This window comes from Xiphophorus hellerii, chromosome 10 (assembly GCF_003331165.1).
Source record: "Xiphophorus hellerii strain 12219 chromosome 10, Xiphophorus_hellerii-4.1, whole genome shotgun sequence".
Classification (NCBI taxonomy): Eukaryota; Metazoa; Chordata; class Actinopteri; order Cyprinodontiformes; family Poeciliidae; genus Xiphophorus; species Xiphophorus hellerii.
Window position 1 is genome coordinate 565,211 of NC_045681.1, and position 20,889 is coordinate 586,099.

General features: G+C 43.9%; 1 protein-coding gene across 3 annotated transcripts; it reads right to left on the reverse strand.

Moving 5' to 3' along the window:
• Positions 1–550: 550 nt before the first annotated feature.
• Positions 551–20,448, reverse strand: cpped1 (calcineurin-like phosphoesterase domain containing 1). Of its 3 annotated transcripts, none has more exons than XM_032574663.1 (6): positions 19,897–20,396; positions 17,815–18,033; positions 10,556–10,728; positions 8,564–8,686; positions 8,330–8,429; positions 551–2,562 (listed from the first exon to the last, which is right to left on the reverse strand). In XM_032574663.1, the coding sequence occupies exons 1-6, from the start codon at positions 19,958–19,960 to the stop codon at positions 2,333–2,335; spliced, it is 909 nt and encodes a 302-aa protein (XP_032430554.1). In that variant the 5' UTR covers positions 19,961–20,396; the 3' UTR covers positions 551–2,332. The 3 variants fall into 3 exon arrangements, with proteins under 3 accessions (XP_032430554.1, XP_032430553.1, XP_032430555.1); XM_032574662.1 differs by having other exon boundaries at positions 8,330–8,462; positions 19,897–20,375; XM_032574664.1 differs by lacking the exons at positions 8,330–8,429; positions 8,564–8,686; positions 10,556–10,728 and having other exon boundaries at positions 19,897–20,448.
• Between the last annotated feature and the right edge of the window lie 441 nt (positions 20,449–20,889).

Sequence of the window (20,889 nt, forward strand, 5' to 3'; positions counted from 1 at the left end):
GTTCAGCAGGTAAAAAACATTTTAGTTTGGCCATAAAGGCCTTTAGGTCCAAGATTTTGGAAAAAAGAACACAATTTAGTCAATTCTGACCAGTAAAATCAATATTTATATCTTTATTTGAAAATGTTTCCTGTATTTATTCAAATTAATTAACTAAAAGCAGATTTGTATGCAGCAAAGTATACTTTGAGTAAAAGTCGCCAATCCTTCCAACAGGAAGCAGAAAGCCTCCAGATTTAAAGACAAATACTTTATAATATTACTAATATTTTCTATTTTAGGAAGATTTTACTTTCTGATCATTTTGTCCCAATTATTATTAATGAACTGAAGTCTGGATATTAACTAAATATGGAGAAATGATCCAGATGACCGGATCTGGAGTCCGATCATCCTGATCCTTCATGTGGAACCAACTGTTCAATGCAACGTTCTGCAGGGAAACTTTATAACGTAACACTTCAACTCTTTAACCAATAATAATAACAGAACTCAATGCACTGATTAAGTCTTGATGTTAAATTCAAATAAAATAAGCAACACAATGCAGTAATTTAATAAAAATCAACATTTATTATAAAAATACATCCAACAGTCGAGTGAATTTGAGGATTCATTAGAAACATGGAGACAAAGCAAAGCGACCGACGTTCTCCTGTTGGGGGCCGTGTGTGTGTGTGTGTTGGCACCACCAGGACATAAAAACCGAACAGGAAGTGAAGCTCCTTCAGACAGGAAATGAAGGAAATGGACTCCGTCGTCTTCCACACACCAACCCAGAACGGTCGGAGTGAAACGAGGTTCCCGCCCCCCACAGAGCCGTTACTAACGGTTGCCGTGGTAACCCTGCCGCAGCAGGCGCGGACACTGTAACGGAGTCGTGTGTTCGCTTCAGAACAGTAAACCTGAGCAGATTATTACTGAAGAAATCTTTATAGTTTGGACACAGTCTCAAAAATTAGCATGCTAGCCTCTCAGGTGTTTCCATATTTCCCATCAGCCACTTCAATTTCAGGCAGACATTGTTCAAGATGGCCGCTGTTTTTGAGTCTTTTAAATCAATTATTGACACAAAATGTTCCCCATGAACTTTATGTCACATCAGATGTTTTGGTCATCATATTTATACAACTTTAAAATAATAATAAGTAAAAATCACAAACTGAGGACTCTGCTGTTAGCGAGTCTCACACTGGTCAACTGGAAGGAGAAGATATGAGACAGTTGGCTCAATGGCTAGCATTAGCTTCTGCTAGGTATTTCTAAGTCTTTAGTTGTTTAGCGATAGCAGAGCTAATTTTTTCTGTGTGTAGCATTAGCTTCTGCTAATATTTTTATGTGCTTGATGGTTTAGCATTAGCAGAGATACCATTCTTGTTTGGCGTATTATTGGTTAGTGAAGCTAACTTTTGGTTAGCTGTGATGACAAATAACAGTAATTACTGCAACACATATTCTCCATGACGACCATTTTGAGAAATGTCCTCCAGAAACAAGATCAAGAAAATATTTATGTAGGCTATGACTTAACTGCCGATATTTGTGAAAAAATTTACTATGGTAACCATGGTGGCCATATTGAATAATAAAAATATCAGTAAATATGATTTCTATGGATTGAATTATGTAGTATTTGACAGTATTAATGTCTGATGAGATTTAGTCCCAGCATAAATTGTCCTTGACGACCATCTTGAATTGTTTAGCAGCTAACAGTTGTTGTTTGTATTTGCATATTACAGATTTAGTTTAAATAATCAATTCTCTGCTGTATAATGCGTCCGATCATAATCAAATTCAATAACTGGGCTTTTTAAAGATGAATTTTCTGCAAAGATTCAAATCATAATATTCCAGAAATTAAGAACTAGATCAGACTCACTAACAGGAAACGCTTGCATAGAGTTGCTAACGAGGTCAACATTACAGATCTGGGGTTCTCCAGACCAGGTATAAGCAGGTAATATTTTATGTCTCTTTTGTTTTCTCCTTGTTGAGCTGGTCCAGGAAGCTAAAGCTAACGGCTAATCTGAGGATTGTACCTACAATGATCTTCCAGTGTGAAAATTAAATACTAAAAAGGTTACAAAGCTAATTTTGTTGATTTTCACACTAAGTTTGTTTTCTGTTAGGCTCAATTCTCAGTGTTTGTTTCCCACAGGAAGATTATTGGTGACGCACCGCCTCCAAGGTTTTGTGACTAACAGTTCAACGATAACATGAAGATGATTTAAAGGTTCCTAAAATAAAGTATTAGTGTCAGAGGCTGGGAGTGGTTTAGTTTTGGTTTTAGTTTTTCCTCGAAGCAAACAGGAAGTCAGCAGACAGGAAGTCAGCAGGCCTGCAACATCTTCCTGAGCTCCTCGTCCACGCCGCGCTGCCCCAGTTGCTCCAGGCTGTAGTAGCGGTGCACCACGGCGTTGGCCGTCACCGCCACCAGCCGCACGCCGTGGGTGTCGTCGCCCAGCTGGCAGCCGATGGCTGAGGTCACCACCATGTCCAGGCCGTCGTGGCAGCCGCCGGCGTTCCGGTGGTAATGACCCGAGAAGACGGCCGTCACGCCTGGGAGACGCAGAGACAAAAGATTCATCACTGAGTTTGTTCTGTCCAGAACCAAAGCTAAATAAAGAACAGAATTAAAAACAGCAAAACGTTCAAATATTCATGTCATGTGACCCAGGCGGCCTAAATAAAGTAACACTCCCAGCTAAAAATATTTAATACGCGTCATCTGTGGATTTAAACAAGACACTGATCCTCAGAAATATATAGAGGCCCGGCGGGCCTGTACCAGAACCGGTCCTGGATACTGGAGTGGCATTGACCCGGTTGCCATGGAGACCGAACTGTAAAAAAAATTAAACTGGGAAAAACATTAAAAACTGAAAGAAATAAATGATTTGATAATGAGAAAAGATATTTAACAATTACACTGAAAAAAATGAAACAAAAATTATTTGATGATGGAAACTGAACCAAGATGAAAAATATTCAGTTTAAACGTAAACGGCGTCCAGACCGGGTCCAGACCCGGGTCCGGACCCGGTCTGGACCAGAACTGCTCACTAAAATCAGAGGAAGCATCAGAGATCAATGAAACCTGATTATTCCTATGAAAACAGATTTTGTCTGGAAGCAGGTCGGTTCCAGGTCAGCTGTAGGTCACTCCAGGTCAGCTCCAGGTCGGTTCCAGGTCGGTTCCAGGTCACTCCAGGTCGGTTCCAGGTCACTCCAGGTCAGCTCCAGGTCGATCATTTCAAAGTTCTGCTACTGATAATAATTTGATCCTGATGTGTTAAATATGAAGTATCATCTCTCTGCACACACACACACACACACACACACACACGCGCACACACACACACACACACACACACACCCACACACGCGCACACACACACACACACACACACACACACACACACACACACACCCACACACGCGCACACACACACACACACACACACACACACACACACACACACACACACACACACACACGCGCACACACACACACACACACACACACACCCACACACGCGCACACACACACACACACACACACACACCCACACACACACACACCCACACACACACGCACACACGCGCACACACACCCACACACACACACACACACACACCCACACACACACACACACACAGAGTTGCGGCGCCTTATCCGAGGTCAGAAGCAAAGCGAGTCCAGCGACAGGAACCAGACGGTCGGAGCGAAACGCCGTTTGGTTCATTCAAAGTACAGAAACCAACTTTCAGGCAGAAGCAGATGAATTATTTCCCGGTTCTGAACAATGTTCAGGTTTTATTGGTGCATCATAAAGAGTTTTCAGTGATTTTACACAATAAAAGATGAAATATTCCAGCTGCTGCTGAAGCCTCGTTTATCTCCCGGATAAATCGCATTAGAAGTTTCTGCTAAGCTGATCCGTGTTGGCGGCTAGCTTAATGAAACTCCCAGAAGAAAGATGGCTGCCAGGTCTCTGCTCTCCCATTTAACCAGTAAAAGCTGCAGGCTGGGTTCCAGTTTCACCAGGACTCTCAGTTCAAAGCCGTTCTTCCTCAACAAATGCCAGTAAGACTCTTACTGGGACGGGAAACCCAGCAGCTCACGTCAGATTTATGGAACCAACAGAAGAAACGGCTGCGGCAGTAACCAGGTAACTGGTTAAATGATTAACCAGTTAGATGATTAGCCAGTTAGACGGTTAACCAGTTGAATGATTAAATTGATGATAGAAGCTGATTCTGATTCTCATCTGCTCTGGATCCTGATGCTCCAGTCGCAGTCAGTGTTGCATCACTGTGCCGGCATGCTAACATGCTAACAGCTCAACATCCAGGCAGCAGAGACGATTTTCCTGGATGAGTCCATCAGCTGTTAGCAGCTCTGCTATTCCTCCTCCTTTGCTTTTGCTTCTCTTTAACCTCCGTCTGGCCGTTTGGTCACAAAGACACGTTGGAGTCAGTGGAGGGGTTTCCAGTAATGTTTTTCATGATTCTTTTGCATGATTTTCTCCAACAGGCAGGATGATTTATGAACCTCCTCTGCTACAAAACGTAATAAACGTCAGAAACCGGAGCGGCTGCAGCAATAACGGCTCCATCCCATCAGCAGCACATCTGGGGGTTCACGCCCAGCAGCAGGACCTGATGAGTGCTTAATGCAGGCTAATGTGGAGGAAACATGGCCAGGCTGATGGATGTTCACAAATAACATCATTTACCACAGATGAGAGGAAAAAATGACTCTTGCACATTTACTGGAGAAAACCAGCTTTTTTCTTCCAATTTACTGGAACCAGGTCGTCCCATATTCTGGCTGCAGTCGCTCACATCGACTGATCAGCAAAACTCATTCGCTGCCATGGGCACAAATATCACACAAACATTTAGCTGAATGTTTATCATGTTTATATTTCTATATTAATAACCGACATGAGGAAAAGGACTTCCTGAGCTTTACACATATTTAAATCTAATGTGATTTAAATATGCAGAGTTGAGAAAATATCTTAATTTTCCTATAAAGTTTGATTTATGGACATGAATAAATGAGCACATTAGAACTGTTCCTACATAAAACCTCTAGAATCACATCAGGTTCATCAGACCAGACGGACATGATGAGAATATCATGACTCAGCATTTTAAACATTCAGCCACTTCCTGAACGCAACAGGAAGTGCTTTTATTTTGAAGAACCAGAAGTCTGTCTTACACCACTAGTTTCCATCCATCCATCCATCCATCCATCCATCCATCCATCCATCCATCCATCCATCCATCCATCCATCCATCCATCCATCCATCCATCCATCCATCCATCCATCGGGAACTTCCTTCTTCACCTTCCTGGTTCTATTGGGACCAAAACAACAACATCCAACCAAACTCTGACCAACCTGTTCCCCTCCTGGCCTGTGGGGGCGCTGCACCAAGAACCACTGAAGGAAACGACACAAAAACCTCTGAAGACACTGAGAGCAACTTCCTTCTTCACCAGATGGACCATTTCGGCTGCAAGCGCTAGGCTAACACGTTAGCGTTGGTTGGATTTACCCAGAATGCCCTGCGCTGTAGTCCACTTCCTGCTTTTGGAGTGGTCTCTGCTCCGCTTGGAGTTTCACATTCAAACCAAACCAGAGTTCACTTCAACCGAACCCAGACCGAGGTTTGGAGGACCAGAGGTCAGAGGTCGATTAGTGTTCACACCTCACCAACCGAACTGGATTTCATAGGCAAACGGACCGGAGTCGGGTTAAAGCAAACTGAATTATAAAATCCCAAACTGACCAGTCGTTTGGTTTCACCTCTGATGACTTTCAGAGGGTAATTCTACATGAAATCACTATTTGCTTTATGTCCACCATGTCCATCATGTCCACCATGTCCATCATGTCCTCCAGGTCCATCATGTCCATCATGTCCCCCAGGTCCACCATGTCCTCCAGGTCCGCCATGTCCCATCATGTCCAGTAATTGAGCCGTCAGTGTTAAGCAGCAGCTCAGAGCAGCGATCCAGTCAGTGGATCATCAGAGCTCCTGACTGGTCGGATCATCTGGACCATCAGCTGCTTAGTGACATTAACGCCGCGTCCTTCAGTCACCTTGATGCGTGATTCTGGAGCGTCCAGGTCCAGATGAGACGATGTGTGTCTTAGTGGAGTCTCACGGTCTTCGTTTCCTCACTGAGCTCCTCGTTTCGCTCTCCTAAACCTCCAACAATGGATCCTGATTAGGGAATTACTCCCTTACAGGACATGAGAGCATTAATTGATTAGCGGAGCGCCGCGTGTGAGCCAGCAGCTTCTCTTGTTCTTCCTGCTAATGGCGTATTAATGCTTTGGGCTGCGATCCCAGCGCTGCCTCTCAGATATGAACAGTTTTAACGGGAAGCTTTGCCTCACTGAGGCCTGGATCCATCATCAGAAAGGAGGGAAATGGCTCCTACAGCCACCATCTCCACCTCATGTAGGCCGGCTGCCCCCAGCGCAAAAACCAGCTAGCTGATGACTACGCTGGTTTAGCCGTTAAGTTTTATATATATATATATATATATATATATATATATATATATATATATATATATATATATATATATATATATATAAAATCATAAATGTACGTGTGAATTAGGGGTTGAATGACTTCAAGGTCGACTACAACATGATAAAAGTCGCTGTGATGTCATAGTGACGTAAGCACAAAACGCCTCACAGCAGCTTAGAGACTTTATCAGCTAAATTCACCGCAAATATTGATAAAAACCAGCTTTTAATAAATTATTATGCAGAATTAATAGAACAAGAAACAGAACTTTATCCTGGAATTCTTCCTGAGCGGCGGAGAAAAGTCCGACAAGTTGCACAAAGTCGGTTCTGACTTTTTCTTTCAAACACTGGCTGATGCTGATCTCTGGATAGCTGCACATTTAGGAGTTAAATTATCTCACTGACCACAGCGGAACCTCACAAACCAAACTAATCATGACCGGATCCCGTTTGGTTACAGTTGAATCCAGCGCAGCAGGACGCTCCGCTGATCAGCTGGAGGGATAAAAAAGCCCGACATCATGACGCCTTGTCCCACATCACTCCTGTAGTCTCTAGGAAGACGTTTTTCAGCACTAGTTGCTTTTATTTGACAGCAACCCGACAGGAAGGAGGCAGAGAGGGGAGAGAGGCCTGGGCCCAGCGACCCGAGGGCGGGAGTCGGACTGCAGATACCCGGTCTCCAGTCTCTCTATGCAGGGCGCCGCGCTAACCACTGCGCCCCACGCTAGCCACTGCTCCACGCAACGCTAACCACTGCGCCGCCGCGCTAACCACTGTGCTACGCAACGCTAACCACTGCGCCACGCAACGCTAACCACTGCGCCGCCGCGCTAACCACTGCGCCGCCGCGCTAACCACTGCTACGCAACGCTAACCACTGCGCCGCTGCGCTAACCACTGCGCCGCCGCGCTAACCACTGTGCTACGCAACGCTAACCACTGCGCCACGCAACGCTAACCACTGCGCCGCTGCGCTAACCACTGCGCCACGCAACGCTTCTATTCCGGTAGCCTTTCGGTAGCCTTTACTGAAGTTTTCAGTTTCTCTTTGGTAAATTATTTACATTTTTATACAATTGAGCTGTCTGACAAACACACCTGGTTCACTTTCTTTTATTTTCTTGGAAAAATCTGTTTTGTCACGAAGAGTGCGACTAGTCATGAGGGAAGTAGATCAATGCTAGCTTGACTGTGACAACTTAACATGTAGATGTGCTGCAGAATTCGGTTTGTTTCCGTAAATCCACACACCAACTTTACAGATCATCGCTAGAGTGTAAATTAGCTAATCTACTACTGCTGTGTTAGCTTAGCTATTAGCAGCAATAGCTAATCCACCATTTAAACAATAAAGTGGCGCAATAAACATTGAGCCTAAAAACATAAAACTGTAACGGACTGAATGTTCTGATCTTTGTGTTTGTGGTTTTTGGTACATAAAGCGCCGTTATTGACAGTTGCTAAGGCAACAGGTTTGTATGCAGCGTAGCCAATAAAGTGCTAGAGAAAAACAAAGAATATGAGTGGTTTTGAGTTTCCAGGTATTTTTTGGCACTCTGAATTAATCGCTTCTCCTCCAGGTTTCACGGTTCTGCCGGCAGCGCAGAACCGTGCAGAGCAGAGAATATTCCTTTTACCCTCCAGCGCCGTGCGCCTGCTCCAAATGTCTGGATGTAAACAATAACATGCGTCTATAGCATCAAGGGTCGCGCTGTGAATGGTTCACAGTAAGATGAAACCATGAAGTGCCGCCCTACCTGCCCGTTTGAAACGCTCCATCAGGTTCTGCCTCGCTTCCTGCGGCAGGTTGAAATACTCGTCCTGTTCATCGTGACTCTTCACGTACAGAGGAATGTGCTGGAAAACCAAGATGTGTTTGGGTTTGGGTTCCTACGCACAAAACAGAAACAACCACCGGATCCTAGTTCAGTTCAGGAACAGCTGATCTCATAGTAGATCAGCGTGAATCAGAGAGCGTCACGGCGCCGTACCGCAGAGGAGGCCCTGCTCAGCTGCGCCTCCAGCCACGTCTCCTGAGCCTCCTTCTGCTGCGGGCAGGCCGAGGCGTTGAAGTACAGCTGGGAGTTCAGGACCAGGCAGAGAACGCCGCCCACCTGGGAAACAGCAAAACGATAAGACCAGCAAAACATCCCAACATCACATGACCTCAGGTCACCGTTTAGCCCCTACGCAGGTGTGGAAAATTCAGTTTTTAACCAATAAAAATCTTTATTTGCGTCCACCCACCCTTAGTATTTCCACTAACTGAAAATCTAGAGGCTGAAGTTTTTATCGGTTCTTCTCTCCGTCATGAAGCCCAAACTTCTCGTCTGCCAAATGATTTACCAGATTAAATTGCAGACGAATGAAAGCCACTGGACATACATGACTTCAGGAATGAAAACTGATTGACGTCATATTGTTTTAATATTCTAAACAGTCAAAATGTTTGACAAACATCCGGTTTGGACCGTCTCAGGTTCTGGTCTTCCTCTCCTGTTGAGCCCAGTTCACACAACATGATCTTTTGCACCGATTTTTCCCCTCATGACAATCCTAGAACATGCAACCTTCTAAGATTGTTGCTTGCGATAATCCTAACCGGTCATCCTGTTACAGCTGATCGGGTCCAGTCGGTGGAACGTCGGACCGCTCCGATCTAACATCGGTCATGTTCAACATCGTGTTGGCCGGATTATCGCAGCCTGTGGGTTTTTCCTGACTGGGAGAGCGCAGCCTGTTGAATGAGAGAGGTAGCCAATCAGAAAGTGCGGTGAAGTGAGAACGGAGGGGAATCCCAAACACGGCGAACCGAGAGTCCGGTGACATCAGAGGATCAGCATGAATGTTTATTCAGCATTTCGTACAAAGAACATCACCAGAAACGATAATGAGAGGAACTGCAGCGAAACTGGTACCGCAGTTGATAAACCCGGTAACTTTTCATTAACCTGACATGATACAACGATAAGGATATTCATTGAGTCAGGGCTTGACACTGCAGGTAGATTCCATTGATTGATTAATTAAACATTGATTAATGCTGGTTTTAAAATGAATTAACTGGACTTGTATTTTGTGCCCATTTTTCTCAATGTGATTGTAAACATTAAATGACAAATACTAATTAACTAATGAAGCTTAAAGAAACAACAGAACAGAAAATGATCTAAACACACAAATGGTGACGATGGAAAAACAGATTCACCTCCATAGTGCAGCAAATAGAGCCGCCGCCCGTCTCCACTCTTATCCAACGCCGTTACGTCTGTTATGCTTAAAATAAACTCAAACTATCGTTATTGCTTCCACATCATCAGCCATGTTTGTTTGCTCTAAACTTGTGTGATATAGAGGTTTTTACTAGATTTTCTGTCTGGAATCTGAATGTTGGTGAGAGAAATCGGTTCTCGTGTCTTGTGGCTGGAAACACAAACCGATGAACCGATCGCACTGATCGAATCGATCGAACTATTTGAACCGATCGAACCGATTGAACCTGTTATAAATATGATTTTTGTCGGCTACAGTGTGGTCTCTCTCAGGTTTTGAAAATCGGCCAACAAATCTAAAATCGCGTCGTGTGAACTGGGCTTTAACCAGGAAGGATGCTTTATTTTTATTGGCTGTTCTTTGGGCCTCCCAGCCAATCAGTGAACTTTGAAACTTTGTAAACTGATTTAACTATTTAGATCAATAAAGTCTCATCTTATCACATTATAACTTCTGTTATCGTATTTTATGGCTCACATGCAGAAAAAGACCATTTTATTTATGAATCAGCTTCTCACACACACTGACGCTTATATGAAAGGTAGATTAAGCATTTTAATCCTAATATGTAATGTAGTTTTAATTAAATTAAGGAAAAACATGAATAGCTAGCAGAAGATTACCAGACGGTTCAGATGAAAACCAGTGTCTCCTCTCCAGTGATAATCGGCCATCTTGTTTTTGTCTGCTGTTATTTTCGTTCTGCTCACCCAGAAGCTGAAGTAGTCGTCGCCCCAGGCCCGGCAGTACTGCTCCACCGTGCTGGGAGTCGGTACCTGGTCCAGGTCGTGGTTCCCGCTGACGAACACGAGTGGGATGGACGGGTCCGTCTCCCTCAGGGCCTCCTTCAGGTCCCGCTCCTGGGCTTCTCTGAATTCGGTTCCTGGTGGGTAGAGACGGCAAGTTGAATGAGTTTAACTCTAAAAAGTTATTTGATCGTGTTTGAGCAGACGGAGATTCAGGCTGCTCTGGTGGCGACGCCATGTTGGAGTCCAGTAATCGATCTGGTGGCGACGCCATGTTGGAGTCCAGTAAACGCTCTGGTGGCGACGCCATGTTGGAGTCCAGTAAACGCTCTGGTGGCGACGCCATGTTGGAGTCCAGTAAACGCTCTGGTGGAGACGCCATGTTGGAGTCCAGTAATCGATCTGGTGGCGACGCCATGTTGGAGTCCAGTAATCGATCTGGTGGCGACGCCATGTTGGAGTCCAGTAATCGATCTGGTGGAGACGCCATGTTGGAGTCCAGTAAACACTCTGGTGGCGACGCCATATTGGAGTCCAGTAATCGATCTGGTGGAGACGCCATGTTGGAGTCCAGTAAACGCTCTGGTGGCGACGCCATGTTGGAGTCCAGTAAACGCTCTGGTGGCGACGCCATGTTGGATTCCAGTAAACGCTCTGGTGGCGACGCCATGTTGGAGTCCAGTAATCGATGTGGTGGCGACGCCATGTTGGAGTCCAGTAATCGATGTGGTGGCGACGCCATGTTGGAGTCCAGTAAACGCTCTGGTGGCGACGCCATGTTGGAGTCCAGTAATCGATGTGGTGGAGACGCCATGTTGGAGTCCAGTAATCGATGTGGTGGCGACGCCATGTTGGAGTCCAGTAATCGATGTGGTGGCGACGCCATGTTGGAGTCCAGTAAACGCTCTGGTGGCGACGCCATGTTGGAGTCCAGTAATCGATGTGGTGGAGACGCCATGTTGGAGTCCAGTAATCGATGTGGTGGCGACCTCGCTGCCAAAATATAAAATCTCTGCAGCGACAAACATAAAGGAAGCTTCGACGCCATGAAGACGGGAAACATAACCTGAAATAGTTCCGTTTTAATCTCCAACCAGGGCGGGACAGTTTGGCATAAATCACCATATAAACGCTTCAAATCAGCCAATATCAATAATTATTGATTAGTTTAGTGTTTTAAATATCTGAAATGGTGTCAAACTGCCGGTGTGACAGTTCCTGTTTTATTTCTTAGCAGCTATGAGGAAACGATGAGGGAATGATGAGGGAACGACGAGGGAACGACGAGGGAACGATGAGGGAACAACGAGGGAACGACGAGGGAATGACGAGGGAATGACGAGTAAACGATGAGGGAATGATGAGGGAACGACGAGGGAATGACGAGTAAACGATGAGGGAATGACGAGTAAACGACGAGGGAACGATGAGGGAACGACGAGTAAACGATGAGGGAACGACGAGTAAACGATGAGGAAACGATGAGGGAACGACGAGTGAACGATGAGGGAACGACGAGGGAACGATGAGGGAACGATGAGGAAACGACGAGGGAACGATGAGGGAACGATGAGGAAACGATGAGGAAACGATGAGGGAACGATGAGTAAACGATGAGGGAACGATGTGGCGACGCTCATGAGATTTTATTTAACAGATCATCCTGTAGAGACCTCTGACCTTTGACCTGTTGTTAGACTGTGTTTTAAACACGGTAGATAGTCATTTTATACATGCAATAAAGATAGAAGTGTGACCTCACACCACGTTTATTATTAATATTTTACATCATATTACAGCTGGAGAATGAAACTGAAAAATGGAGATTTTAAATTTCTTCTTGATCATAAACCTGACGTTTACCAGAACCAAATGCTTCTGGATGATGAAGCATCTCAGACATTATTACAATAAATGATAAGGTTGTTGTTTTGAGACCATTTTCACTAAAGTAACGATAAATGTTGAAATTCTAATGAACATTTCACACTGGAAGACATTTTAAATATCCAAAATAAACATTAAAACAACAGAAACAGAAATAAAATGAATTCTAAGGTTTGAATTGTCCTTCAGAAAATGGCTGGTTGAGTCCAAAGAACCAGAGTGAAGATTTAAAAATGATAAAGGAAGAGTTTGTTTTAATTTATGATATGATAATTTTTTATTGTGGCAGGCCTACTGATCACATGAGGATGAGTTTAGTGTAAACAGCTGTGATCTGTGAAGGACGTGTGCATGAAGAATCCATCCGATCCTCCCTGCTTTTTGTGTAAATGAAGCTGAAGGAGCGTTAGCAACAGCCGGGAGGCGCCGACCGGCGCTAACTAGCTCTGCATGACAATGAGGGATGAGCACAGGGCTCCTGCCTTGCTAAAGGGCCCGAGGGAAGAGCAGCTGCCTGCCTTCATGCCGTCTCACTGACCTGCTGGCATCTAAAGCAGCGATCAGAGCTGCAGGTCGCCGCACATATTAATCAGAATTGGTCAATCTTCTCTGGGTAAAGCGGCGTATCAGAACGTCCTTGGCCTCCTGCTGGACTCCAGGCAGGTTATTCATATTCAGGCCCACCGGGTCGCTCTGCTGATTCTGGGTCACACTGACCGGCAGCCAGCGGAACAGGAGGCCCTGCAGGCTCACCAGGCTAACAGCACCAAGCTAACAGCACCAAGCTAACAGCACCAGGCTAACAGTACCAAGCTAACAGCACCAGGCTAACAGCACCAAGCTAACAGCACCAAGCTAACAGCACCAAGCTAACAGCACCAGGCTAACAGCACCAAGCTAACAGCACCAGGCTAACAGCACCAGGCTAACAGAATCAAGCTAACAGCACCAGGCTAACGGCTGATTGGGTCTGTTACACCTGGCAGTGAGATGATCCACCAGAGTAATAAATCAATAAATCAATCATGATCAATTAAAATGAGCTCAATAATTTCCATTAGTCTTTAAATCTAGACTAAAACCTGTTCAAAGTTTCTTTTGAAACATAATAAATGAAACCAACATATTCTTTGTGAATGTTTTTGGTGAACACATTAAATTCATATTATCATGTATCGCGGCGCCAGGCGGCGTTTAAACCCGCAGGCCTGGAGGCCCTTTAACGGGTCGGCCCCGGTCACCGTCGGTTACCGTCGGGCCCCACGCAGCAGGTTGCGCGCGCCATCCTCATTACTCGCCACGTCCGTCACGGTGCCGGTAAGCGGCCTGACGGAGGATGAGCCTCTGCAGCCGGAGCCGCCCGGCTGACATTTCCCCTTAAAGTGTTTATTTACCGTCCGGAATGGATCGGTGGCGGCCGGGGGAAGCTGGCTGTCAGGCGGCATTACCGACGCCGCTGCCTGCAGGTGACAGGAAATTGGCAAGTGTCTCTGTAGCAGAGATTTCACTCCCTGTTGCTCCTTTTCATCGCTCTCACATTGAGTTTTCCCGTCTGTCTGTCTGTCCTCCCCGTTATCTGTCCGTTCCCCTTAACCGCAGCTGGCGCAGCTTCAGAGGAAGCGCTGACATGGGAGAGCATACAGAAACTTTCATTAATGCTGAGCCCCTGATCGATCCCTGATCGGCCCCTGATCGGCCCCTGATCGGCCTCTGATCGATCCCTGATCGGCCCCTGTCGCCTCTGTAGGACCCATCAAAGGTTCGGTTTGTTTGTTGGTTATAAATGAATGAGCTTCTCTGATTATTCTCACGATTAATCGAGTAATTAGCTTAAAAAAAATAACACATTATGCAGATTTTTAATTTGACCATTTAAGCTTGTTTTATACGTAAAAAGCAAAAAATAAATCATTTAATTCCTATTTTTAAATATTAAAATAAAACATTTTCTTTCCTGAAATGTAACATAGCAAAGGATCCATCTGCAGCTAAATAAATACTAAATAGCTGTTAAACCTGCTTGATTCAACATCTATTAACTATTTTTTAATGAACTAGATAAAGATTTAAGCAAAAGAAATTTAATTTTACAGAATTGAAACCAGAAGAAGCAAAACCTGAAACAGCGAGTTCTGAACAGATTTACACCTAGAGATGCAAAATGTTCACGTTTTGTTCAGTTTTGGTTTAATTTCAGTTTTTTCAGCAAATGCCATATTTTAGTTAAATAATCGATTCCTAAATTAGTTGATATTATTTCAGTAATCGAATAAATCTGATGAATTGTTGGAGTTGTGGCCAAACTGAAGGCAAACGAAGCTCTGAACCGACCGGCTTCCTCTCCAGAGACTCTTCTCATCTCAAGGACTTCCTTCAATCAGCCTCGCTTCCTCGCCGCCTGGCGTCTTCCCTCGCCGCCTGGCGTCTTCCCTCGCCGCCTGGCGTCTTCCCTCGCTAACTTTTAAAGCTGACAAATGAAGAGGATAAGGAGCGCTGGCGAGGCGAGGACGGCGCCGCGGGGTGAGATGGAGAGCTGATTAGATTAGAGGAACGTTCTGGACCTGACACTTGTCTAATGAGCTCCACAAAGGGTTCTGCTGCGTCTCCGGGGCGCCGAGCGGCGCCGGGCCCGGCGCTGACGTCTCGGTCCGTCTCTCTGAAACACGCAGAGATGAATTAAAGGCTGATTGGAGACTTCCCTTTCGCTGCTCCGTAACCGTGGAAACCTATAATTGGCAGAGAGAGGCTTTTCTCTTCGGTGAGTGGATGAGAGGAAACCAGGTTCTGCTGGGTCCAAACTGAAGGTTCTGGTTCTTTCTGCTGCTCAGGTCATCAGCAGGACGGAAACGGTTTATCGTGACCAATCGATTATTGAAATAATTGTCAACTAATTTAGTAAATTAATCGTTAACTGGAATAAACAGAATCAGCAGAAATGAAGCAAAAACTGTTCAGAAAAAATGAACATTTTGCATTTAAAATAAATTTAGCTTCACTATTAATCACATTTTATATCCAATCAGTTAATCTAAAATAATCTGGGGATTATATATGAAATATCTGATCAGCTCTGCTCTGTTCAGCTTTTCTCATCTTGATGTTAGAAGATGTTTTAGTTAAAATGTTACTGAATTTTAGGCAATAAAATGCTGGTTTTAATTTTTTAAAAAGGGAATGCATTTCTAATATTGTATAAAAAGGCTTAAATGAAAAATCTGTAGAACGTGGCAGCTTGTTTATTTGGTTAATCACCAAATTGATTGATTAATTGATCAAATAATTTTTAGTTGCAGCCATCGGTTTACAACCGGACCCGACCCGACCCGACCCTCTCAGCTTAACCTTTACATCTGACAAACAACACAATCACCAATAAGAACCAGGACTGAGCAATAAATCGGTTTTGTCAATTAATGAAATTTTCTGTTTCTGAAGATTAGATTTTTGGACAAAGCTGGATTTTCCAGTTTGAACAGCGTTTCTTACACTTTCTATTTAGTTTACCTTTAAATTCAACTTACAGAAGGAGTAACTGGAATAAAACAGCCAGATTTTTGTTGTTGTTTGTAAATTCTTCATGAAAAAAAGTCGGAAATCAAATTTGGTATAAATAAAGTTGTAGATTGTTTAAAGCCGTCCAGACTCTGACCTCACTGAGCCGACAGTCTGAATTAAATGCACATCTGAGTTTCAGCTGCAAATCCAAGAAAAGAGACGTCAGATTTTCCTGAGCTGAAGCCTGAAGGGCAGCAAACGGACCGACTCTTCGGGCCGGAGGAGCTGCAGACGGTCAGAACCGCTTGTTCACATCAAGTAATTCAGCCTGAAGCTCAGAGCGTAACGTGACCTGGATCAAACCTGGATGAGTAAACAGTTTACTGCTGCATCCAAAACTATTTAACAACCAGATCTGGTCACCAAGGCAACCGGCCACAGACAGAATTAATCGAACCAGAGCTGTCCACTCATTGATATTATTTCCACAACATTGGTAGGAGCAACACAGAGATAAAATCCCTGGACTGATTACAGCTGAACATATTCAGCAGCTGCAGCCGAGCGCGGCGCCAAGGTTCGACGTTTCCATAGATAAATATCAGCTGCAGCCAGGCGGGAAAACGGGCTGAGCAGAGGAAAGTTACAGGAAAGAAACACGGACACTGCATGTAGCTTTAATAAAAATATGATTTCACATATTTATTAAAACTGTCAGCATGCCGTTACGCTTCAATATGAGACAGATAACCTGCGGAAACATCGACCTCCTCCCAGCGCCGTCTGAACAAAACAACCGATCAGAGCCAGGAGGACGGGCTTAGCGCTGCCAATCAGCCTTATGAACGCGCTGCTTACTGTGTCAATGCCACAGAGAAACAACTTACTGTTACAGGAAAATCATTTATCCACTGTCTTCTGTGGAGATGCTAACTAGCATTAGCATAGCAACAGTTTAAACAAATATGTAAAAACATTTTTCATAAAAGTTACAAACTGAAGCTTTAATTCTGTTGAAGAAGAAAAGACGAGAAGTGAGGATGAAGATGTTGAGGAAGATGTGGCTGCAGCTGCTGAAGAGGACAGATGATGATGATGATGATGAAGGCTGTGAGAGCAGCAGCAGGAAGTTGTATGTCTTAACTTCCTGCAGCTTCAGCTGGAACCTGATGGAACATTTTTATTTTTATTATGTCTATAAAGTCACTGCCTGCCATGTTCAAAGTTCAGGGAAGAGGTCAGAGGTCACTACTAAAGAACCGTTGAAACATTTCGATGGCAGGTCTCACTGTTAAATCAAGCTGATTTGTAGTGAATGAAATGTGACCCTGAAACATTCAGGAGTAAAATTATATCAAATATGACTTAAAATAAATTTTACTTCCTGATTTAATGACTTCAAATTGGGCCTCTGTCTCTTTAAGAACTCCTGCTGTTTCTGAAGCTCCGCCTCCAGGAAGTCATCCAACATGGCTCCTCTATTAACTCTTTAATGTTTCCACCAGCGTTGCTCTGAGCAGCAGCTATAATGAGTTCAGCTGGTTGCTAATTGCTGCTGGCTAGTCTGAAGGAGCTGAGTGGGGGAGGAGCTGCGCCTCGAAGGCGGGGCTAGGTCCACCCAGGTGTTTTGAACAGCTGAGTGGTTGCCATGGAGATGAAAGGATTTCTCAGACATGAAAGAATCAAAGCAACACTGCAGGTTTGATTTTAAAACATGATGGAAAGAAACAAATGATTTTAAGATTTTCATTGTAAAATGTAATAAATGTGACACATAATTGCTGGGCTATGATTGGCCATTAAACACAAATAGCTGAAGTGGCCTAGTTAAAGCCTCCTACCCGGCATGGCGTGGACCAGGTCCCCACACAGCACCATGAAGCGGGGTCGGGGCCGCAGCTGGTTGACCCCCGCCACCGCCTGCTTGGTGAGCGCCACTTCCTCCTCCCACTCGTCCCCGCCGCCCACCGCGTCGCCGATCCGCCACGCCTTCATCAGGCCCAGCTGGGGGTCCGCAGCCTGGACGAAGCAGAACGGCCCGGTCCACTGCCGCTCCGCCTCTGGGGACGCACCAACACACCGGGTCAGAGCGGTTCCGACCCAGAACACCGGGTTAGAACCCAAGAGCCAATCAGAGTCGATGTTATTTGAGCTTCGATTTCTGACCTTTATATTTCTGCTGCTTTATTTCTATTTTGTCTCATTTTTGTTTTAAATTATTGGTTCTTTTAAACTTCTAATTATTTTTAGGTTCTGTTTTTATAGATTAAACTTTGTCCGTTTTTCGTGCTGCAGACTGAAGAGGTGGATCGTCACCAACAGGTGGTTAATAACCGTTTAACAGAAACTCTTGGTTCTGTTTTAACGTCTCAGTTGATAAGATGGACAAAAACAACCATAATAATTGCACAATAACAGATAAACTTCATGTAAATGACATGCAAATTCACGTCATTTACAGTCCTAAATAATTAACCAGGATAATCTCTGCAGTAAACAACACTGAGCCACGTCATCCTGCTCCTGCAATCATTCCTCTGTAGGAAAGGAGTTTTCACGCTGGAGCAGAACCAAAGTGGAAAAACAAACAAGATGCAAATGGATCCAGCTTGTTGGCGGCTAACGGACAGATGTTAGGAACAGGTGTGAACAGCAGCTTTCTGTTCGACTCATTTAGCTTCCACAGCTGCTGAGGAGAGGCTGCCATCAAAACCAACCCTCAGGTTCCCTCAGAGGCTCAGCTAGCCGCTCAGTTAGCCGCTCAGCTAGCCGCTCAGCTAGCCGCTCAGCTAGCAGCTCAGCTAGCAGCTCAGCTAGCCGCTCAGTTAGCCGCTCAGCTAGCTGCTCAGCTAGCAGCTCAGCTAGCCGCTCAGCTAGCAGCTCAGCTAGCCGCTCAGCTAGCAGCTCAGCTAGCCACTCAGCTAGCCGCTCAGCATCCCCGCAGGTGTCGCTCCACAGGATCCTGTAGAGGTCAGAGGTCAGCGCAGAGAGGGTTTTGGTCAGAGCTGAACATGGATCCGTTAGTTTCCAAACATTCTCTTCTTTACGTCTGAGTTCATAAAGCCGTCAGTGAAAATCAGCCCAACTTGTATTTGTCCTTCCAATCACACCTGAAGAACGTTTTGATGAATCTGCTGCCGACGGCGACGAGGCCAAAAGTTTTAGTTTCCAGCTAAAAACATCACTGCATTTATCTGCATTATGCATAACAATCATATTTAAAGTATTAACTGAAGAAATAAATATTTAAGAACTCTTTAAAGCACATTTATACTCTATTAATATTCATTTTTACTAAATACATAATTGAATGATTAAACTTTAAGCACATCTAAATATTCAGTTATTTGTTTAATTTCGTCCTTACAGTCAGTGGGCGTGGCCAACACTGTACAGGTGAGTGTTCTGCAGGTAAGTCTTGAGTCGTTACATGTCTGTACTTGTGTGGCTGGGCATTGAGAAAGCCTGTAGTGACATTTAAATTGTGCCATTAAACATAAATTAATACATACAAATTCAAAAATATTTTATTAATCCCAAAGGGAAATTAAATGTTGCTGTAACTCATTAATATTAATTAATTAATTTTCTGAGATAAATGTATCAAATATTTTATATATTTAATTTAATTAGATGCAGTTAATACATCACTTTAAATATTCACCATTACAACTGGAAAAAATATAAGAATATTTAATAAATTAACGGCAGAAACACGTCCTGTGTAATAAGCTAAATAGATCCGACTTCTTACCAACAAGGACCGGCTGCAAGCTAAGTGTTACCATGACAACAGTGACAAAAAGTTTATAACAAACGCAAAAGCTGTAATAAAAGCCGCAGAACATTTAAACAACAGTGAAGTTAGAACATCAGGTAGCTTTAGCCCGAGCTAAAGGAGCTAGCTACAGGCGGGGGGTTACCTTCAGTCAGTCCGCTGAAAGTCCGATGTTTGGCTCGGAGGAACATTTCTTCTGTGTCCGCCATGTTCCCGGCTGGTTCCGCTGAAAACGACCCAGAAAACTAAACAACTACTGCCGGACTTCCAGAGCTGCCTGTCAGCCTGATTCCGATCCAAACCCGTTTAACCTGCTGCGTTGCTTCAGCAGCCTGACTGCTGGGAACCTGCCGGCTTATCGGGGATCGATTACACAGCCTGGCGATCAGGCTCGGACTTCTACTGCGGCTGTCAGCTGTTCCATCAAAGGAAAACGTGTTGTTTTCTTTAAGACTATTTAGAAAAAAACAAACAATTCTGACTATAATCCATTTCCGCTATGAAAGAAAAAAATAAAAGCCCAGCAGGAAGTCACATTTTAAACTTTCAACATTAGAATTACAAGATTCAAAGTCATGATTAAAAGATACCAGAGCAGCTGGAGAAAAGTCTCCTTAGAGAAACAGCGTGACCTTTAGTTTTATTACTTTCAAAATGTACATTTTGACTTTTAAAGTCAAAACTATGACTTCATATTTCATGATTTTGACTTTAAATCTCAAAACTAAAACTTTCTATGTCATGACTTTAAATCTTAAAATTATGACTTATCTCAAAATGATTAGTATCACATAATGACCCTATATCTTGAAATTATGACATTTTATCTCACAATTAAAAATTCAAAAGTTGAATTGATTACTTCAAAAGTCAAAATTATGACTTTGTATTTCTTACATATCACTGAATCTCAAAATTATGACTATCACACTTGTGACTTCAAAAGTGAAATTATTACTGTGAAAGTCAAAATTATGCCTTATATCTCAGAACTATGCCTTTAATACTCGAAATTATGACTTCCTGTTGGATTGATTTTTCTTTCATGGCAGAAATGGGTTTCCGTAAAATGTGGACTTTAATTAACCATATTTTATTTATCTTTAATGTATTAGAGCATTTGTGAGGTCAGACACTG

Coding starts and splice junctions, on each gene's coding strand:
- cpped1 (XM_032574662.1), bottom strand. CDS start 19,960: ATGGCGGACACAGAAGAAATGTTCCTCCGAGCCAAACATCGGACTTTC. Junction 8,687..10,555: donor ACGACTACTTCAGCTTCTGG/GTGAGCAGAACG, acceptor GCTGTTTCCCAG/GTGGGCGGCGTTCTCTGCCT. Junction 2,563..8,329: donor GGAGCGTTTCAAACGGGCAG/GTAGGGCGGCAC, acceptor TGCGTCTCCCAG/GCGTGACGGCCGTCTTCTCG.